This window comes from Festucalex cinctus, chromosome 6, assembly GCF_051991245.1.
Source record: "Festucalex cinctus isolate MCC-2025b chromosome 6, RoL_Fcin_1.0, whole genome shotgun sequence".
Lineage (NCBI taxonomy): Eukaryota > Metazoa > Chordata > Actinopteri > Syngnathiformes > Syngnathidae > Festucalex > Festucalex cinctus.
The window spans coordinates 1,537,601-1,559,610 of record NC_135416.1 but is presented as its reverse complement, the minus strand read 5'-3'; the positions used below and the strand labels follow the sequence as shown (position 1 = coordinate 1,559,610).

General features: G+C 39.8%; 1 protein-coding gene across 10 annotated transcripts in view; it reads right to left on the bottom strand.

Annotated features, from left to right (window-relative positions):
* Positions 1–22,010, bottom strand: part of myom2a (myomesin 2a) — a 38,588-nt gene that overhangs the window by 6,444 nt on the left and 10,134 nt on the right. For 4 of the 10 annotated variants that reach the window (XM_077523901.1, XM_077523903.1, XM_077523902.1 and 1 more), the window contains 25 exons: positions 21,696–21,777; positions 18,656–18,798; positions 15,575–15,670; positions 14,994–15,138; positions 14,763–14,917; positions 13,245–13,337; positions 11,854–11,942; positions 11,731–11,769; positions 10,284–10,448; positions 10,018–10,179; positions 9,779–9,920; positions 8,425–8,636; positions 5,692–5,869; positions 4,905–5,026; positions 4,796–4,813; positions 4,326–4,513; positions 3,961–4,087; positions 3,701–3,879; positions 2,423–2,537; positions 2,183–2,342; positions 1,948–2,054; positions 1,825–1,869; positions 1,449–1,585; positions 251–395; positions 93–152 (listed from right to left, as the gene is read on the bottom strand). In XM_077523901.1, the coding sequence (XP_077380027.1) occupies positions 93–152; positions 251–395; positions 1,449–1,585; positions 1,825–1,869; positions 1,948–2,054; positions 2,183–2,342; positions 2,423–2,537; positions 3,701–3,879; positions 3,961–4,087; positions 4,326–4,513; positions 4,796–4,813; positions 4,905–5,026; positions 5,692–5,869; positions 8,425–8,636; positions 9,779–9,920; positions 10,018–10,179; positions 10,284–10,448; positions 11,731–11,769; positions 11,854–11,942; positions 13,245–13,337; positions 14,763–14,917; positions 14,994–15,138; positions 15,575–15,670; positions 18,656–18,768 (2,992 nt within the window). In that variant the 5' untranslated portion in view covers positions 18,769–18,798; positions 21,696–21,777. Of the gene's footprint in view, positions 1–92; positions 153–250; positions 396–1,448; positions 1,586–1,824; positions 1,870–1,947; positions 2,055–2,182; positions 2,343–2,422; positions 2,538–3,700; positions 3,880–3,960; positions 4,088–4,325; positions 4,514–4,795; positions 4,814–4,904; positions 5,027–5,691; positions 5,870–7,148; positions 7,167–7,264; positions 7,458–7,864; positions 7,996–8,305; positions 8,360–8,424; positions 8,637–9,778; positions 9,921–10,017; positions 10,180–10,283; positions 10,449–11,730; positions 11,770–11,853; positions 11,943–13,244; positions 13,338–14,424; positions 14,445–14,762; positions 14,918–14,993; positions 15,139–15,574; positions 15,671–18,655; positions 18,799–21,695; positions 21,778–22,010 lie in introns of those variants that run through there. The other 6 variants (XM_077523910.1, XM_077523905.1, XM_077523906.1 and 3 more) reach the window with 6 other exon arrangements.

Sequence of the window (22,010 nt, the reverse complement as noted above, 5' to 3'; positions counted from 1 at the left end):
ACTAAAGCAAAAATGACAAAACTCAAAATAAAAGTGCCAAAACTCCTCAAACAACAAACAACAAGGCGAAATGACGAAGCAGCGAGTTTTACCTTGCTTCCTGACGTGTTCTCTCCTCTGGAACTCGGCTTCCTTCAGTACGGCCAGGAAAACTGGACCCAGAAGGAAAAAAAATAAAAAATTGTCGCGTCACCGTTAGCGTCTGCGCTAACGCGACCGCGAGCGAGCGGTTTGCGTCCGGAGGTTTTACCATCTCCAACCAGGACCAGGGAACTCTGCGTTTTGGCCTTGCCGTCGTGGATCTGCACCGTGTAGGTGCCCTCGCTCTCTCGGGTGAAATTGTCCACGATCATCTGGATGACGCCCGTAGACGCGTCGTGGCTTATCTTGTGGCCCTGCGGACAAACGCCGACGGACACGTCACTTGCAGTTTACTGCTTTTCATCATTTTTGAAGCTGCTATTTGTCACTCACGCCCCAAGAAATTTGAGAAAAGTTATATATGACCAAGGTTATTTTAGTTCACAAAAAACAACGAAAAAAAACGAACAAAAATTCAAAAAAATAATTTCATTAATGAAATAAAATAAAAAATCTACATTTTATGTTCACAAAACAAACTATAATTAAAGCAAAAATGTCTTTCGTTTTACTCTTTGGTAATTAATTTCATACATGAGCCTTTGGGGATGATTTTAAATATGATTTTATGTATTTATTTCAATAACCGAAATAAAGATGTTTGAAAGTGTGTCACACTGAAGTGAGGTTTTCATTTTATTAAATTTATTTTATTAAATATTGTGTGCAAGTATAATTACAAAAATAAATAAATAAATAAATAAACAAAAACTAATACCGAAACTAAGTAAAACCAAACCAAATCTACACCAAATCTAAAAAAAACTAAAACTAATAAAAAATTAATTTAAAAAACTGAATTTAGAAAAAAATAAAACTCAAAACGAAATAAAAACAAACTCAAATGAAAATTCCAAAACTATAATAACTATAACGACACAGATTTCGCCCATCAACACAAATATTCGATCACTACAAGACGGTGAAACAGCAAATCAGCCATTTTGGGAGAACTCAATGACCCGTCAGAGGAACTCAAGTCTTCCAGAAATTTTGTGTCCGAATTTGTCAATCCGGTCGGTCCAGCATGGGGCAACATGGCTGAGTGGTAGGTTGTGGGTTCGAACCCATTCCATTGTGAAGTGACTCTAATCTTTCTTTTGGTAGGTTATGGGTTAGTTTTTAGAACAATAGAACACAATATTCTGTGCGCCTTTCAGAATCAGTCAAATTCCAGTATAACAGCCGGGAGCGAAGGGGGTTGCTTCAGTCAAAATGGCTGCCAGTCAATGAGTTAAAGGCAAACTTGTAAAAAATTTTGAGGGCCGTGAGTTCAGTATGCCTCGTGTTTTTTCCGAGCTGCTTACCTCGCCGCTGGTCACCTCCTTATCGTTGACGACAAACCTGTACGTCACGGAGGGCGTAATCTTGACGGCCTGCACCCAGAAGCGCACGTGACCTTTCTCCAGGACCTCGTAGTTAAGACCGTGCTTGAGTGGGACAACTGCGTGGGGGGGGGCAAACATTCGTAAAAGTGGGATCCCAAGTTACTGTGGCAAAAATCAAGCAAGCCACGTAAAGTCGTGTCCCCGCTAAACTTAAAGAGAGTAGTACTAGTGAAGTCATCACTTGGTTCATTCATACGGTCTTCCTCAATCACAGTCCAAAAATTGACGACTTATGTCTGCCTCGGGTCAAGTGATGTGACTGGTGGTGCCACACCTCTGCACACGTGATACTCACCGGGGTTCCTGATGGCATAGCTGAGCTCCAGCATGGAGTTGAGTTCTGTGGCGGGAAAGACATCCAATGTGAAGGGAACGGTTTTGATTGGTCAAGAAGATGATGGCCTGTGCCGTGGCATACCGTCCTCGGTGAGTGTGTGGCTGGCAGAAACGCCGTCGGTGTCGGTGACCAGCACGGAGTAACTGCCCAGATCGTCTTTGTCGGGGTTCAGGAAATTCAGTCTGGAACTAAAACGACATCACTCCGCTCTTAGATACGATGTGTAATGTTATATGCCATAACTTGTACCAAATATATTCCTAAGATTGTCCTTGGCAGCAGAAATGAAGCACGCTTGGAAAACCGGCGAGCTTACGTGCGTCCTTTGGTGGTGACGTTAACGCGAGGGCAATCGCCGATGGGCTTGTAGTTCTTGGACCACACAAAGGCGGAGGTCTGGCTGATGTCGCTGGCTTCCAGAGACAAGAAGATGTCGCCCGTTTCCTCGTCCACACCGGCCACGATCTCCTTGGTGCCTGGAGACGCCGGCGAGCGGCGCAGAGGAAGACCCGGTCACACGGACCCCACAACGACCGTCTGCAAGCAGAGGCGTTACCTGGAGGAGGTCTGGCGCAGACGGCCTCAGTCACCAGGGAGGGTTGACCGATGCCGTGAGCGTTGACGGTGCGAACCCGGAACACGTACCACTCGCCCTCCTCCAGACCGGTTACCTGCAGGATAAAAGCTCAGCACAATGTAGAAAGTGTCCTACGTTCCTACGCAGTTGTTTGTGTTCCCACTGTCAAACGTGGTAGACGGTGCCAAAATAACTGTCGCCCATCTGCTGACCAGCAGAGGTTTAAGGTAGCACAAGGCAACTAGCAGTACATCTGTTGGTGGACCTCAATTCTCCGGAGCCTGAGAAGTGCGACCTAGACTTTCTCTGACTACCTTTCTCCCAACTTCATCAGGAAGACTCTGATGTATTTCCAGGCCAGCTGTGCGACCTAACCCCCTTTGTGTGTCATTGGTCTGCTCTGAAGTCTTCTCCTGAGCGCAGAGAAGCTTTTCACGGAGGCATCTCTTAAATATGTCACTCAACTTCTCCACTTTGTCCTTCCCGAGGAGCTACGTCCTCAACCAATCTCGAAGACACCCTACGAACCAACCCAGCAAGGTCCTCACCCTTTCTCTAAGGCACTGTTTCTAAGTCCCGGTCCTTGAGTACCCCTATCCATCTCTAGTTTTCCAGGTCTCTCTTTGCAAACACAGCTGAAGATCATTATCAGACTTTATGCAGAGCTTGCTGATTAGCTAATCGTTTGAAAAACACATGTTGCTTGTGGGAGACATGGAAAACAGGATGGATAGGGGTACTCGAGGACCAGGGTTGAGAACCACTGCTCTTGTAATTCTTTGGTCTTGTCCTCGACAGTCCAGAAGCTGAGGGTGTACCCCTGAGGCACTAGACCTCCTTTGCAATCATGTTTCTTTTGGTCACTACCAAAATCTTGTGAGGAGAGGAATGTGGACTGGATGGTAAATCACCGTATCTCTGAAGGAACCTTGGTCCTTTTGGTTACACAAAGTTCGCGAGGGTCGGAATAGAGACTAACTGATAAATGACAGTATCTCCGAGGGCCACAACAGTCTGATATACCTCCTGCTTTATAAAGAGACCTCCATGTCTAAGGACCATGTCTTCGGATTTCAAGGCTTTTTCACATTGAAGGAAGCTTGAGCTGCAAACCTTCCTGGCAGATGTTGCCAATCCTATTTGGATGAATCCAAGAGAACGCCTTCAAACCCCTTCATCCGCAGCTACCAACAACCCGGACTTCAGGCAGCCAGACTAACTAAGCCAAAGACCTCCACGCTCTGGCTGGCGTCTCACCTGCATGTAGCGCTGACTGGTGGCGTTCTCATTCAGCGCGACAAAATCGCAGGAGCCCTTCTTGGTCATGTCCACAAAGTACCCGGAGATGGCGCTTGCCCCCGTGTAGACCGGAGCCTTCCAAACCAGGACTAGGGAATGACTACGGACCTCACTCAAGGACAGGTCATAAGCCGGACCTACGGTACAAGGAGACGAGAGCGTGACAACGAACGGCCGATTTTGCATTCGAGCTAATTGGGCGATAACATGAGACTTACCTGGCTGCTCCATAGTCCACGCTTCACACTTCATCGGGAGACTAGGGGCCGAGGGCACGCCCACGCCTGCCATGTTGGCCGCTTGAACTTTGAACTCATAGAAGGTTCCCTCTGTCAGATTATCCACCTAAGGAAAAGCAAGGCAAGTGTATTGATATTGTCATTTGAACAGAAGATCTTTGAGCCAAGAGCTGTTCTTCATCAAAAGCAACTGTCGCCATAGGTAGGTATGTACTTTCTTAAACTGTACCACTGAGTAATTTATTGATAAATATTTCGAAGACCCCCCAACCCCAGCTCTAAATGAAATGCCTCATTTGCAAACAAAGACGTAGGACGTTACCAGACGTTATCCGGCCACTCACCGTGACAACTCGGTCCACGATGCCGCCCACATTGACCTCCTTCCAGACCAGGCTGTCCATGTCCCGCTTGTCAACGTAGTAGGCGGTGATCTTGGAGCCGCCGCAGCTCTTGGGGCTGCTCCAGGACACCGTCATGGAGGAGCCGTCGCAGTTCAGCAGGCTGATGCCGTAGGGGGCGCTGGGGGTGGCTAACCGGAGAGAGGTTCAGGTTAGGTCGTCTCAAAACACTTGTCTCTCAAATCATGTTATCAATGGAAATAGATGAAATTGCAATCAATCCGTTCTGGTCCCCACCAAAAAAAATAAAAAATAAATAAAAAATAAACATTGGTAAGTGGTGCATTGGATGAGAACCACACACATCTTCAAACGTGACAAGTTGTGACGACTACAATAAATCCTGTGAAGGTGGAGGTGGAGTGCAGATGAAAGCAAGGGTGGGGGTGGGTTCACAACCATTGAATACATACCGTACTCAAACCCCCCACCTGGCAGCAACAATAGAATAGCAGATGGCATGAAAGAACCGAATGACAGCCGAGCCGTTTTGCGGTCAAAACGTCCGCGGTCGCTGCTCACCCAGGGCCGGCTCCACCGCGATGGGTCCCGACTCCTGGGACTCTTCGCTCAGGCCGAAGACGTTGACGGCTTGCACCCGAAACATGTAGGTCTCCCCTGGAGTTAGGCCATGCACCACAAACCTGGAAAGATGTAATCATGTCATGCGGAAAAGGAGGAGAAAACGGGAGAGTTGTAAGCGGGGTGGCTTGCGAACAGGCTAACTACCAAAACTTGTTTACTCTGATCGATGTCGTGTTAGCAGTTCACATTTACATAATTAAAAATGCAGCATAAGTGGACATAAGTGAAGTAACAGTAAACATGGAAATCAGACGTTGGTGTCTGTCGGTTTTTGTAATGAAAAATGAGGCTTCCAACTAGCAGTAGCACACGTGTGGCTAACAGAGAGTGGCAGCTAATTCAGTATACAAGGTAAGTCCATAGGGACATACTCTAGGTCAGGGGTCACTTTAGTCTGATCTGGTCTGGCCCTTGAGGGCCCCTATGCCTTATCCTGCATGATTTAGACGTTTCCCCTCTTCCAACACACTTGATTCAAATGACCAGCTCACCAACAAGCTCTGCAGAAGCCCGATCCTGATCATTTCAATCAGGTGTGTTGGAGGAGGGAAACGTGTAGGATAGGGGCCTGATTTGGTGGCCCCTGACCTAGGCACGTTGAGACTAGCGACTCTAGAGACATACAACAACAATGTGGAAGAGTGTTTGTCCGTTTGACATGATTAGCAATTAGCATTCGGGGCTAACAAAACCGCCACAGTAATAAAGTATATAAATGGCGCACCTGTTGAGTTTGAATGGTTTGTGGTTGCAGGCGAACCAGTCCTTGCTGCCCACCGCACGGCCGTCGATGTAGTATCCCATCAGGCCTTGCTCCCCGTGCTTGGGCGCCTCCCACTGGACGAAGACGGACGACTTGGTGTTGCGGGTGGCCACCGGTTGGCCGGGAGCGGACGGCACGCCTGTTTGGTTGGGGAGAGAGACGGGAGGTTTGGTTGTTGGAGCCGTTAGCAACGGGGTTGGCGGCTAAACAAAGTGCGGACCTTCGTCAACGTTTGCGTCCTGCGTGTTCCTGTTGGTTATTTCCAGTGAAGCGTGCTCCGTTCGCAAAGTGCGTGAGTTGATGTTTTTTTTACCAACAACATGGATATTTAGGGATGTAATGATATACCGGCAATATCGCCATATTAAATCTCCCACAATATATCGTTGTCGTCATGTCACAATATTAAAAGCAGCACATCTGTTAAAAAAAAAAAGTCAGGTTGAGTTCCATTTGTGCAGTTCTTCTGGTGGCTCGTTTCTTAGTGCAGTTTAATTTTCACAAGGCATGTTTTGGCCCCAATACGTTTCAAATCACCTTTGGATATCGTTACATCCCTAATATATATATATATATATATATATATATATATATATATATATATATATATATATATATATATATATATATATATATATATATATTAAATAGTATACTTATAATTGCTCATTATTTATTTATTATTTACAATATGCAACATTTTCACCAGTATTAAAAAATAATAAATAAATTTCTTTTTTTTTTTTGGAAGGAAGCTTCTTCTCTACTGCCAGATGAGCATAATTAAAAGATAATATTCACATGAATAGTAAAATATTAATAACTTGAATAAAATAATTCTTTAAATAGGGAAATTTTACGTACAGTGGGGTAGGTACTGTAAACATGTCGCAGGACAAATTGACCCACAGTCGGTAAAAATTTAAACTGAATATTTGCTAAATTTGGTTTTAGGTCAGAAAGTTCTTGTCTATTTGCTTAATAACAATAATCAACATCATGTTTTGGGTCATTTTGACCCATTTGGCTCTTTCTTTTTTTTCCCTTTTCCTTTTTTGGTGTAAAATATTTTCTCTGCTTGGCTTGATAAGTGTGATCAACACATAAATCTAAATTTGGCTACTTCAATATGACCCGGGTCAAACTGACCCAAGCCATGTTTAGGTACCAAACTATCACAAACAAACAAAAAAAATCTCAATAATCATTGCTTATATGTCATTATTAACCTCATTAGTGAGCATTACGTTGCAGATATGTGAAACAAATCATTTTCATGTCAGGTTGACTTATTTGAACTCCTTACGGGTCAATTTGACCCGCACATGAGGAGGCGGCTTATTGTGCAGGGTGCTCAGAAGAGGACACACGTGAAACAAAAACAAAGTAAAAGTGAAGGAAATCGTCCCGGTACGTACCAAGAGGCGGCGCGCAACCTGCAACACAGTGTTTCACATCGTCACATACGCGACACGGGTGCACGAGCGGGTAACGAACGCGCGTGCGGTCGGGCCGCCGTTCCGTTCCCGCTTACCGTCCCGGTCGGCCTTCCTCACGGGCTCCGAGGGCTCCGAGGCCCTGCTGACGCCGTGCGCGTTGAACGCCAGCGCCCGGAAGAGGTACGCGTCCCCGTCCGCCAAATGGAAGACGGCCAAACGGGGCGAGCGGAGGTCCACGCCGGCGTTGACGCGATGCCACGGCCCGCCGGCACCGGCCGAGGCTAAACACTGAGAAGAAGACTTTTTTAAAAAAAAAATTGATGGACTTTTCTAAACTAATAATTGGGATTTGTTTGTAATCGAAGCGGCTTTTTGGTAAAAATGAAACTATATTGGCGACAAACCAATTGTAAACAAAATAATTGGATGTGGATCCCTTTTGTGACCAACGTCATGGAAACAAATGACAGATTTTGATCTTCAAGCTTTTTTGTGAAACTTGTAAATAATAAGTTATACATTTGCTGTTTGTGACGACCAATGTTCTGTGAACGACAAAGTTGGATTTGGATCTCCTGTTGACAACTTTTTGTGAACAAAGGACCGCAAGTTCAGTATCAGAGGACTGGGGTGTGCGCGCCACTGCCTGCCGAACGCAACCACCTTCCGCACACAAAGACGCTGGACGCACAAACCTTCTCCACGGCGTAGCGGAGCGGCGCCGGTCCTCGCCGGCTGGGCGGCGTCCAGCTGAGCACCACGTGCGTTTCGTAAATCTCGGACGCATGCACGTCGCTGGGCGGGCCAGGAACGGTCGCCGCCTGGCCTAAGAACGTACGGCGGATTCATTAGGAGTTTTTTTTTTGTGGTGGTTTCAAGTGGGCTTAAGGTGGGTTTTAAATTTGTCACAGGTGGTTTTAGGTTGCGTTTTAAGCCAGGTTAGAGGCGGTTTCAAGGTTTATGCTCGGTTTAAGGTGGGTTGCAGTTTGATTGCAGGTGGGTTTAAAGCGGTTTCAGTTAGATTCAAGATGAGTTCAAGGTGGGTTTCAGGTTGGTCGGGGATAAGTTGGTCAACGGTTGGTAGAAGGTTAGTTCAGTGTGGATCCAAAGTGGCAGCTAAAATAATCTTATTGTACCTTCCAGCTCATGATTCCTGGCGACAACGTGGTACTTTCCCTGCCTCTTAATCACTACGACAAACGAAAAAAGATCCGAGGCGTGAGCCAGACTTGGGATTTCCCATTCCCGCATTTACCTTCGGCGCTACCTTCCAACTTGGCGCTCTCGGCGGCGTCCAGGGCGGCGACGCCGTCGGAGGGCCGAGAGGCCCTGCTGATGCCGGCGCTGTTGACGGCTCGCACCCGGAAGCGGTAAGAGCGGCCCGCCGTCAGGCCGTGGACCGGGTACTTGCACACCTTCACCGGGGCGTCGTTGCACTGCACCCATGAGTCACTCCCAGCTTCACACCTGCAAAAAATAAATAAATAAATAAATAAATAAATAAAAATTGTTCAATTAGCGCTGCAAGCTAATTGATACATCGCGGGGTGGGAAATTAAAGCTGTTTGCTGCGATTGGCTGGCAACCAGTTCAGGGTCTACCCCTCCGACTGCCCAAAGCCAGCTGGGATAGGCTCCAGCACCCCTGCGACCCTTGCAAAGGGTTAAGAAAATGGATGGCTGGATGGATGGATGGATGCCGTTTGATTTGTTTGTTTATGTAAAGATAAGGTAAAAAAATAAATAAATAAAATGTGTAAAATATTTGGTTTAAATAATAAAATAAGCATTTATGTTCATTTTCTATTATTTAATTATTTCTAATGCATTTTATTGTAATTAACAAATGATTTAATTAAATACAAAAATATTTATTTTGGCAATATTTTGTTTTAGTTTAAAATCATAATAACTAAATAAATATTAAAAATCATAATAATAATAATAATAATGAAAAAATATTGTAATTAATTTATTAAAAATTAAACAAAATCATTTTGTAAATTTTACTATAAAGTTGGTATTTTGTGAAATTATTCATTCTAATAATAAATTATTTGAATTATAATTAATGAACAAGTTATTGAATATTATTTTTGATTAGTTGTTAAATTAAGAAATAATTATTGTCTGCCATTCCTTCTAATGTTTTATCAATATTATTTCTTATTTATCTAATTGTAACAATTACCCAATTATTTAATTGAATGATTTAAAAAAAAAAAATTCTACTAATATTGTGTACTTTAAAAAAACAGTAATAAAAATAATTAATTCTAATTCATTTTAAATTAATTTAATCATGAATAATTCGATCAATAAAAAGAAACAAAACATACTAACAAATGTAGAATTGTTTATTTTAAAAGAAGATGTTCGAAATGGGTTAATTTATTATTATAACTAATGGTTTGGTGCGCAAATGTTTTTTTTTTTTGCATTATTTACAATAAATCAATTTTAACATTCAACAAAATAAACTCATTGAAAAACTGTAAAACTGAAGACTTACATTTTAATCAACCAATTTAAGGGAAATGAGTGCAACAAATATCGCCCACATGCTAACATGCTACACGACAACGAACCGCACGATGCGAACGCACGCACCTGTCCACAAAGTAGCCGGTGATGGCCGCCTCGTTGACGGTGTTCGGCGGTTTCCAGGCGACCAGGATGTAGTCCGAGTTGACGTCGTAAGCCTTGACGCTCATGGGGGCTCCGGGGGCCCCGGCCACTTGGGGGGTGGCGTCTGGTCGAAAGGGGGGACAAGGAGCAAAGCAAGCGCTAACGTGTCACCGCTAAATAGATAAACCGCTAACATGCTAACGCAGTAGCGCGCGCGCTACCTGAGACAAAGAGGTAGGCGCAGTGCTCGGAGGTGCCGTCTTTGGTGTAGACGCGGATGGTGTAGAGGCCCTCGTCGTCCTTGGCCAGGTGGGGCAGCACCAGGCGGGCCACGCTGCCGCTCACCGACATGTCCACCAGGGGGCCGGGCTGTAAAAGTTTATCTGGAATAGAAGATGGGCGGGGAAAATACGATTGCGGAATAGTGGTCAAAGGTTGCGCAATACAACATTGTGGAACGCTCATAGAATGTTGAGATATGCCTCACCATCTCGGTACCACTCGATGTAAGGCGGCAGATTGGGGAGGTCGGGGACGACCACCAGGGTGCACAGCAGGCTGGCCGACTCGCCCTCCGCTCCGAAGGTGACCGGGAAGCAATGCACCAGGCTCACCTCCAGCTTACTCAAGTGGCTGCCACTCAGTCGGGGGACTGCGAAACAAACGACACAACGCTGTGGAATAATCATGCAACTTTCTGGAATAATGACAGAATGTTGCGAGAGCACCACGACACTTTAAAAGGATAGTCCAAGGATTTTCCACTCATAAATAAATAGATTTGCCACTGGGCGTGTACGTCCATGTTTAGCCCTCCAGCCAATCACGGAGCGGTGGGCGTGTCACTGTGGGGAGGCGGCCCGTTGCGTACAAGCGGAGCGGCTTCAGCGATATAATCAAGTCGGGATGTAACGACATCCATAGATCACCATACGATATTATCTATGATAGTATATACATTTTTTTTTCATTTGTTATGTTTGTGTTTTCGTTTTGGGATGATTTTGACTTTATTATAAATGCTTGTTCATTCATCATATTTGTTCTTTTTTCATTTACATTCATTTTTTTCCATTAAAAGTATCTTTTTTTTTAAATGTACTTATTACAGTAATATATATATATATATATATATATATATATATATATATTATTTTTTTTATGTATTATATATAAAAGCATGTTTTTTTTATTTACTTATTACAGTATATATGTTTTTCATTTATTATATGTTTTTTCATTTTGGTATGATTTTAGTTTATTATGAATGCTCTTTCATTTATTTTGTTTTTTTTTCATTTACAGTCATTTTTTTCCATTAAAAGTGTGTTGTTGTTTTTTTACATTTACTTATTACAGTATATATATTTTTTTTTCATGTACTATATATAAAAGTCTATTCTTTTTATTTACTTATTACAGTATATATTTTTTCATATATTATATATTATATATAAAAGTATGTTTTTTTTAGTTACTTATTACAGTACATATATATTTTTTTCATTTATTATATATGTTTTTTTCATTTTGGTATGATTTTAGTTTATTATGAATGCTCTTTCATTTATTTGTCATTTTTTTCCATTAAAAGTATGTTTTTTTATTTACTTATTACAGTATATATATATATTTATTTATTTATTATATTTTTTTTCATTTTGGTATGATTTTTAGTTTATTATGAATGCTTTTTCATTCATTTATGTTTTTTTTTTCATTTATAGCCCTTTTTTCCCCATTAAAAGTATGTTTTGCTTTTTTTAATTGACTTATTTTTTATTTATTTATTAATTTTATTATTTACTTGTTAAGAAACCAACACCATCCAATTGGTACCAAATTAGAATTGGTATACACGCAAAACCCTACATTGTTAAGGATTAATCACAGAAAATTGTGGAATAATTTTTTCATTTTTTTTGTCCTCTTACCTAGGCCGATCTGGCTGGCCCATGCGCCTCCACTTGCGCCTGCGCAGACACAAAAAGTGATCAACGTCATCATCACGCCAATGTCGGACAGCGAAGAAGATTGATTTGAAATGTGCAACTTACTCCTGACGCTGACGGTGGCGGCGCTGGTGGCTGTGCCGTGAGGGTTGGTGGCCACCGCGCTGTAATCCGCCGTGTCGCTCACCGCGCACCTGAAAAAAAATAAAAAAAATTAAAAAAAAACACACATCGGCCTGCGTTCAAATGAGTGAGTTTGACGATATAAACGATATCGTGACAAATCGTGATACTTTGTCCCCCGATAGATTGTCGAGACGATATAGAGTATCGCGATATTTGTTTGTAGCTCATATACAGCCACTATCACGGCTCCATCGTTCATGACTTATTGAGCAATTACTTGGAGGGCCACTAGGGGGAGCGCCTCATAAGACTGGCGGGAAAATGGACGCAAAACTTCAGGCGAAGAAGACTCATCAGCTTACTTGGACTTGTGGAAGACATTATCTGTATATGTCACAACTTTTTGAAGCACACAATTCCTGAGGAATATTAATATTGATTTAATTGGATGTAATATTTAAGTCATTTTATTTATTTATTTACTTCTGCAATGTGACACAAAAAAAATTGTCAGTTTATAAAATGAAACAATTGACTATGTAACTGACTGACATGTTGCATAAGACACAAATTTGTTCACAGAAAGTTGTCTCTTAAGAATAAATTTGTATGTTTAAAAAAAAAAAAAATACACAAAGTACTCACTGTGATGAAGACACCAGTTTTAGTATTGTGTTTTAGTGATGGTACAAAAAGAAACGATTTTCTCATTGAAAAAACACCCCATTCTGACAGACTGACTGTCAATTGTAGTTGCAAAATTGTTGCGGAATGCTCACAGAAAAAAAATGTGGCATAAATGTAAATAAAACCTTTGTGGAACAATCGTACATGTACGTGAGGCTCCATTTTGGTCTTGGAGATGACCGCACGGTGTCCAAAGGAGAAGCGGGCTAGGGAGCGAAGAATTTTGAGGCTCCAATGATGCAAAGGTCAGCAGAGTTTGAACAGCTGAAGAGTCTCCAAGGAGACGGAGAGGGCCAAGACAGACCGCACCCTCTCCGTAACACCAGGCAAGCATTTCACCCCACCGCCCAAAATGGCCCCTCACAGTACACATTGTTTACGTCGAAGCTCAACTATTCCGCTTTTTTCCTTGCTGGCTACCATATATGGTCAATAGGAGGCGGTCCCCCAATGCAAATGAGGCTAGAGGTGAGCAAGCGTGGCTGTTTTTTGTGGTAATAAGAGTTACTGTTTATATATGAAAGGTAGGTTTGCACTTTATTCTGATTAGTATTTTTTTTATAACGATTACTTGTACTCATTCATTTTCAAGGGAACATTTTTACATCAAAAGAATATCCGAATAGAAGCGGCTTTATTCGAGCTTCATTTGTGTGTTTGCGCATGTTTTTGTGTTTGCGTACCTGCTAATGATCAAACTGTGGACGCCATACTTGCTCTCAATCTTGTACTTTCCCGGAGCATTCAGAGGGTCCACTGGGACGCCCCCTTTGTACCTGCACACAAAGCACAACTCGTTTGCCTTTAGGCGTCATAAGCTGTGGTATAATCGTAGTACATTGCGGAATCGTGGTATGAAAAGCTGCGGTATAATCGGAATAATCGGAGGCGCAATTGGCACACATTTCAGAAGAGTAACGTGGGATGATCGTAAAAGTCGATCATTGATGAGATGTCAAAATTAATCAATTAATCAACAGTTAATCAATTATCAAATAAAACGAAAACTCTTAATAATCGAGTAATCGTTTGAGCCATTTTTTTTTTTTTAAATTGTCCTAATTTCAGCATCAGTAATTATTTGCCAATTTCTGAAGTCCTTCATGAGAGAAGTCTGATTATCTTATTCATTCATCAAAAATAGAAACATTAAAATTAAAAAATTAAAAACATCAATCCTCCTTTAAAAAAAATCACTATGAATACGAAATACAAAATAAACAACAATCACTGGTTAATAAATAGCAATCAGGGGAAAAAATGCTTTTTTTAAATGCACTTTCATGCAAAATAAAAATGTATCCGATTATTCTATTGAATAATTGATAGAATAATCGATTCTAAAAATATCGGATCGTGATCACACTAGTACATTGCACATGTTGCAGAAAGTTGTGCCACCAATAACGTCTAAGTTAAGGTAAGCAACAGGTAGAATGTTATGTAATAACTGTTGAATGTCACAAAATATTTGTCAACTATTGTGAAGTAATTGTATCACAATGAATTAATCATAGAATGCTGTGGAATCGTCATAGTACACTGGAATAAAATGTGGAATGTTGTGGAATATAATAATAATGGTGCTGTCAAGCGATTACATTTTTTAACCATTCAAATTAAACATACAATTTTCCGTAATTAATCACATTTTTCTACAAAGCTTGTAACTTGAGTAAAAACGTATATTGAGGAACGAAGGCCATATAGGCCATAACAGGAAGTAAATGAAATGATGTTAATCGATTTAACACTTTTAATCCAGAGTCTGTGCTTTCATTTTGACATCCGTGAAAAATACGTGCAAAATGTTGCGGAATGCTGACGGAAGTTGCAGGCTAAAAAATCAAATATGGTCGTGACCATTTGACGACGGGCATGGGCGTCCCTTAACAGCCAGCATCCGTGCTTTCATTTTGACAACATCCGTGAAAAATAAGTGCAAAATGTTGCGGAATGCTGATCGAAGTTGCAGGCTAAAAATTATCGTAGTGACCATTTGACGACGGGCATTCATTTTGAGATCCGTGAAAAATAAGTGCAAAATGTTGCGGAATGCTGATCGAAGTTGCAGGCTAAAAATTATCGTAGTGACCATTTGACGACGGGCATTCATTTTGAGATCCGTGAAAAATAAGTGCAAAATGTTGCGGAATGCTGAGCGAAGTTGCAGGCTAAAAAAAATCAAATATGGTCGTGACCATTTGACGACGGGCATGGGCGTCCCCAGCACGGTGCAGAAGAGCTTGACGGCCATCTTCTCCCACACGGTGTGAGGCCGCAGGGCCACGATGAAATCGGGCATGCGCGGGATCTCCTCCAGCAGATCCACTCTCCTGTACATCTTCTCCTTCACCTGCCGGCACAAGGAGAGAAATGAGATCAGGACGATCACGCTTTTGGTTTTTCTGACAGGACCGGACCGGACTTGCCTCTTTCTCCACGGCCAGACTATCGACTTGAGCCTTGGTGGAGATCCTCATCCTTTGGAGTTCCTCCTGGATGGCAGCCAAGCCCTTTTCCACTTTTTTGCTCACTCGCTGGTACTCCTCAAGCTCTCCCGTCTCCTCGCTGGTCCTAATGGCATACAAAATGGCATTTTCGTCTCGTTTTTGTTCATCAACTAAAATGTACGTAGATTTTAGCTCAGTTTTTTAACTCATTCACTGCCATTGACGGAAAAAGACGTCAAATGATGCATTTTTGGGCTGGCAGTGAATGTGTTAAGTGAAGTACATTTCCGTCTCATCTTCATTAGTCAACGAAAATTCATACCGATTTAGTCCCAGTTACTGTTTTTCATTGTATTTTTTTTATGAGGGTTTTAGTCTAGTCTAGGTTGAGTCCGGTGAAAAATGTGCGTTGACGGAATTGTTTTTGTTTAGTTTTCGTTGACAAAATCAACACTAGTGGCAAACGAGCAGAACGCCGGCGATCTAGAATCGGGATCAGCGCGGCTCGGTGTTAGCTTAAACTTCAGAATAGCACGACGGTGACGTGTGTCGGTCCTCACCTGTGGCGGAAGACGGGGATGGTGTACGCTGGATCCGCCATCGCCTCGGTGGCTGCGGCCTGCAACTGCCTCGACGACTTGCAACTTGATTTCCTGCTGAGCGGGGAAATTTAAAAAAAAAAAGTCAGATGGAGTCTTTTTCTATAACGACTTGTTGTCATGGAAACCTCACTCATTGCCAATCGCAGTTGCCTAAGTCGTTTGTTTTTATGGCTAAATCGTCTGCTCGTGATGCAAATGGGTCATTTTTTTGTGTGTGTTTTCTGAAGAATCTGAAAAGAAAATGACATATATATTGCTGTTTCACTGGCAACTGCTTCTATATGCTGGTAAAAAAAGAAAAAGAAAAATCCACACAATCAGTCCTTACTTATGGAATTTATATTGCATTCACTTGCAGGAAAAAACAAACAATAATAAACTATTAAAAATATATATTTGGAAAACTAGAAAATAAATTACTCAGAAATGTGGAGCTTTGTTTTTTTGTGTAAATTTTTTGAAGTTTCTGTTTTACTGAATATTCTTTTCTGTTTTTATGATTTATTCATCCCAAAAAAACAAAAAATAAAATATTCTGAAAAATAGAAAATAAATTACTCAGAAATGTTCTGTTCTTCTGAGTTGTTGTTTTTTTTTTTTAAACCTCTGAAGAACCTCTGAAGTGACTTGAAAAACTAAGGGGAAAAACATGCCTGTTTTTATGACTTTTTTGTGAAATTTTTTTGAACTTTCTGTTTTAATGAACTTTTTTCCCCCCTGTTTTTATGATTTATTAACCCCCCTCCCTTTTATATATGTATATTTTTTTTCTGTCGTTACAAAATACTAAGAAAAACTAAAAATAAACTACTCAGAAAAACAGCAATAAATTATTTTAAAAAAAAGCAAAAAAGAAAATATTTAAAAAAATTGAAAATAAATTACACAGAAATGTTTTTTTAACCTCTGCACTCCAAGTGACTTGAAAAACTACAAAAAAAAACAGAAAAAATCAATAAAACAAAAATGAAAAAAAAATACTCAAAAAACAAACAAACAAAACAAACAAAACAAAACACCTCCAAAAAATACTCAAGAAAAACAGGAGTTTTTTTTCCCCAAGTAAACTTACTATTGTTGCTGACCATAGTCACTAATTCGACTGGTGTTTATTTTATTGTCAAGACGATTTATTTATTGATACGTGAATCGTTTCTATGAACTTAAATGTGACCAAGGAAGGACACGGGGGAACATGAGGCTGACATTTGGTGTTCGAGCTGCTGGTGTTGACAAGCAGTTCATCTTCAAGGAGTGCCATGCACCCTGTGACATTGGGGGCGGGGTTAGAGGACGTTCAGAGGGCTGGAGGAGGGGGGCGTACATGACGACATGGCAACCTGCTTTGCTTTTCCCAAGTGGATAAACTCCTACAAAGAAATTTAAAAAATGTGCCACACAAAATCAACTGAGCATCAGCATTGTAGTAATAATTGTAGAAAATGGTGCAAATGGTTTGTGGAATAATCACAGTTATGTTGGGGAATAACTTTGTGGCGTCAATGGGGAATGTTGAACACTCGTGGATCATTACAGCTGCTTGTGAATAATTACAGTATTGTGTCAAGAATGAATGAATGAATGAATGAATGAATGGTTTACTTTGGCTCCATCACAGAAAAGAAACCACAAACATACTTTCAAACACATCAATTAACTCAAAAGAAAGAAAATGCTGAAGCACCAGGCTTATTATTGCCAATGCTATAACAGTCCCAAGAATCATAAAACAAAACCAATAAATACCAGAAGAAGCTTGCGGAATAGCGAGAAAAAAGCTGCGAAATTATTGATCAACGTGAACTGCAGCCTTTCCCCAAACAAGTCAAGTGAAAGCTCCACACGATGCAAAGCAAAAGCGACACGGAGCGCTTTGGCCAAAGGCAGAAAGCTCAGCGTGAAGGTTAAGACCTACAACTTCAAAAGGACTCGCCCCCCCCCGGACACGGAGCACAACCTCCGCATTGGCACCGCCTCTTGGGATCCGCTGGAGGCTCACAAAAACTTGAAACGGATGAAGTGGTTCTTTTTTTTTTCTGACTGTATGTAGGCCGATTAGGGATGGATTTATTTATTTAAAAAAATCAAATAAAAAATTGATTAATCGACTTTAAATCGATAGCTATTCATAAAACCATAAATTAATATACATTTCCCTCATAAATTCAATCTAATAATAATAAATCCAATTTTAAAGGCCTAAATGTTTTCGTATGCAAGTATATTTTGATGTATCTTGCTTTCAAAGTCATTTCTTACCTTTACCAAAGACCTGACTTATTGTACTTTAGAATAATTACAATTATTGAATTACAATTATGAAAATGGTATTTTCATACTATCCTTGCCAACTCTTACGCAATGATAACACTTGTTATATTTTCATGAACAAAAATAAACAATCATTTACGCATAATTTAATTTGGAATTTAATGTTTGTTGATTTTTTTTTAATCATGTCCTTGATTTTTAAAGGAATACTTGACTCACTGAGTCATTTTCAGCAGTAAAAAGTTCATATTTTGTCTATGATTAATCTGGCAACTTCATTAGTTTTCATATACAATTAAATACCTTTAAAAAGTCATTTTTCTACTTGCTGTCGACTGATGATGACATCACCTGTGCTAACGACCAATCATGGCTCAGTTTATTGACCAAACCCAGAAAACAGGTGAGCCGTGATTGGCCGTTACCTACTTCCTCAACTGGTACATAAAAAAAAATTAAATTAAATTTTTAAATTAATTTTTTTTAATTTTAAATTTTAAATTTAATTTAAATTTAACACCATTTAAAAAAATGGCAAAAATTGTAGTCCTTAAATCTGATTATTGACTTTCTGAATGAGCTCTTCTTGATTTGAATTTTCGGCCTTAGAGGTTCTACATCGTGTTTTTGTTGTTGTTGTTTTTTTTGTTTTTGCACTTAGCTGAATAAATCACAACAGGTCCTAAAAACAAACCAAGCGCGCGCGTGCGAATCGTTGCGCAGCCGAGCAGCGAGAGGCAGCGTTCCGACCGTTAAGCGTTAGCGTACCTTTGCGTCGCCTGCTGATATACGACGCGCTTGGTGCTGTACTGATAAGCCAGATCGCTTTTCACGTGGCTGTCGCGCTTCCGCTTATACCAGGGAATGACTTTGGAAGCCATGATGGGAAGACTGCAAAGGGAGGAGGAAACCTTGCGTGGGACAACCAAACGCGCGTTAGCCACCACATCTGGACACCAAACATATTTCAAATATGACCGCTTAGCTTAGTGTCACTGTAAAAAATAAATAATAATAAAAATAAATAAATAAATAAAAAACAGTGCAGTACCACTTTGAGCCACAACATGCCAGGCAGCACTGAGCTCCAATGGAAGAAATGCAGCGCGAGAGAAGTAGAGGGACACTGAGAAGCTTTCTTTCAGAGCTGATACTGATATTATTTAGTGGTCGATAAGCAATATTTGGAGTCAATATTCATTTGCAGTAAGAGGAACAATATTGGTGTTGGAATTTTGAACAATTTAATAGCAGGGGTCAGCAACTTTTATTGTCAAATGAGCCAAATAAACCACAAAAAAATCTTTCAGGAGCCTCAAAATATTTGAACGTTATGAAGGAAGCGGTGTGTTAGTGTAGTAGTATCTAATAATTTTGAGATTCATTTTCTTCAACTATTTGTCTTTCATTTTTGATTTTCTTTTTTTTTTTGCTTGATTTGCGACCAATTTTCTTTTCTTTTTTTTAACATTTTATTTTATTTTATTTTTTATTTTTTTTGCAATTTTGGAGGACATTTTAAAGTCATTTTTGGGATGTCTTCTTTTGTTTTGGGGCTTTTTCTAGTTATATTTTAAATGCATTCTTTTCTGCCTTTCTCTTTAAAAATCAATTTTCTGACTTTTTTTTTTTTTTTAGGCAATTCTTTTTAGCTTTTTTTTTTTTTTTTTTTTTTTTTTTTTTTTTTTTTTTTTTTAATTCTTTGACATTTTTAGCAATTCCATGGAATTGGATTGTAATTTTCTGCTTTTCCTCTTCCTTTTTGGACATTTTTAGGTAATTTAAAAAAAAATTATTTCATTTAGTTTAATTTAAAAAAAAAAAGTTTCAGATTTTTCATCTACATTTTGGTCTCTTTTTCTGACAACTTTAAAATGTGGACTCTGACTTTTTGTTGACTATTTAATTCTTCTTTTTTTTTTTATCTGAATCATTAATCCATTGAAAGAATATTTTATCCAAAAAACAAAAAATAAATGTTACAAATATTAATTTCGATTTTTTTTTTAATGTATTTATTTATTTTTATTTTTTTTCTGAGATCTACAGGGAGCCACAGGAGAGGAAATAAAGCACCACATCTCGCCCCAGAGCCACAGGTTGCAGACCCCTGACTTTAAAGGGATCCTCGACTCATTAATCCATTTTCAGCAGTAAGTCAACATGTCCATGACGAGGACGAGCCGATTTCCGGAGACTCAACAGCCCTAGAAATGTTTGGCCCGAGGACCCGACGGCGCTCGACTATGAATAGCTCGCAGCCGTCAGCCGTGATCGGATAAGTGGAAGCCAGAATACAAAAAATGAGTCATTAACACCACCAAAGTCCTTCGATGACACGTCATTCCAAACACTAAGCCTTTTATTATACTGTGGATTGAATTTATCATCGTGTCATAAGCAGACGTGCTCCTGTTATGTAAACCGGGGATCAAACGCTTGTCACTAAATATATAATAATTATTTGTATTAATACATAATAAATATATATAATATTATAATAATATAATTATAATATAATTATATACTAATAAAAATAAATAAATAAGGTGCATGAGAATGAGTGTGCAATACTGGCAGAGAACAAAACTATTTGAAAATGATTATGAGCCAATTATGACTAGCAGCATTTTTGAATCATCAATAATATGATAAAAATAATGCATAAAATAATTTGAAATGTTGGCCAGAAAAAGAATTTATAAAATCCACAATTTTGTTTAACTTATTATTTCAAGATTCTTTATATATATATATATATATATATATATATATATATATATATATATATATATATAAAATATATATATTTCTAGATTTTTTTTTAAAACAAACAGAAGGATTCACTCAAATGACTTCACTTTTGAAGAATCAAATTAATATCACGCAGCCAATTAACGTGATATGTTTTCATTCTCCTTGTACACAAACAACTGTGTAGTTTCCAGTAAATTTGAACCAAAGCTGCTTTAGCTTCTTTTTTTTTTTATCCCTATCTATTTATATTAATAATTTAATTGTGCTTTAAATTGCAGGGTTAAATACCCAGAAGATTAGAAAAGTTAGAATGATCAGAAACGGATTATTTATTTATTTTTATGTTGGTCAGTTACTTCTATTTATAAATCATATAAATTGCTGGGGTCAAGGATAAGAAATATTTGGTCAATTTGAAGGTAATATAACAAGCAGGTTTTTGGGGGTGGGGGTCGATTTCACCCAAGGCTGCTTTAGCTGTGTTATGTCTAGAAATAAACATAATATTGATGGCTAAAACAAAAACGAAAGAAGCTGATTTTTTTTTTTTTTTCTTCATTTGGGGCAGGGGACTTTCAATTTAATCTGAGGCTTTTTTAGAAAAAAATATTTTTAGAGCTTATTCATGCAGTCAAAATGATGAAGTAACTGATTTATAATATTTTTGGGGTGGCTTAAATTGCTGGGGTCGAGGATAGGAACTGGGTCAATTTGACCCGAGGCGTGTACAGAACAGAATTCAAACTGACTGACACACAGACGTCAACTGTTAATCATTTTTAAGGAATCAAAAAATAATAATAATAATAAAAAAAAGGATAATAAAATGTTAGTACATTTGAAGGAAACAGGAAGTCTTTCCTGGGGTCAATTTGACCCGAGGCTGTTCTAAAAAACACGATCCATACATTGGACGGGCCAGCACCTGACATATGGACGATATTTATAATCCTGTTTCAATTTGCAATGTCAACAGGAGGATTTAGCGCTACATTTGTGACAATTCCAAACGGACACAAAAAAAAAAAAAAAAAAGCGAGCTCGCACTTACCCCCGAGAGATCGAAAGAGCGCAAAGCAACGGCGTGCGTTGGCGGTGCTGGAGCGGGCGGACGTGGCTCGGGAAGCACTTTGCTGATGGGAAAGAAGAAAAAAAAAAAAACATTAGCCCGATTAGCCTCTTGCCGGCCGGGGTGGGGGGGCATGCCGATCCCCTTCCACCCCATGTATGGACGTGCCTGACGACTATATTTAGCATTTAGCCACAAATTCTACTCGCTTTCCAATTACAACAAATTCCGATGAATGACATCATTTGCTAACTTTCAGTCACTTTTTACAAGCCTTTTACACCCCCCAAAATTAAC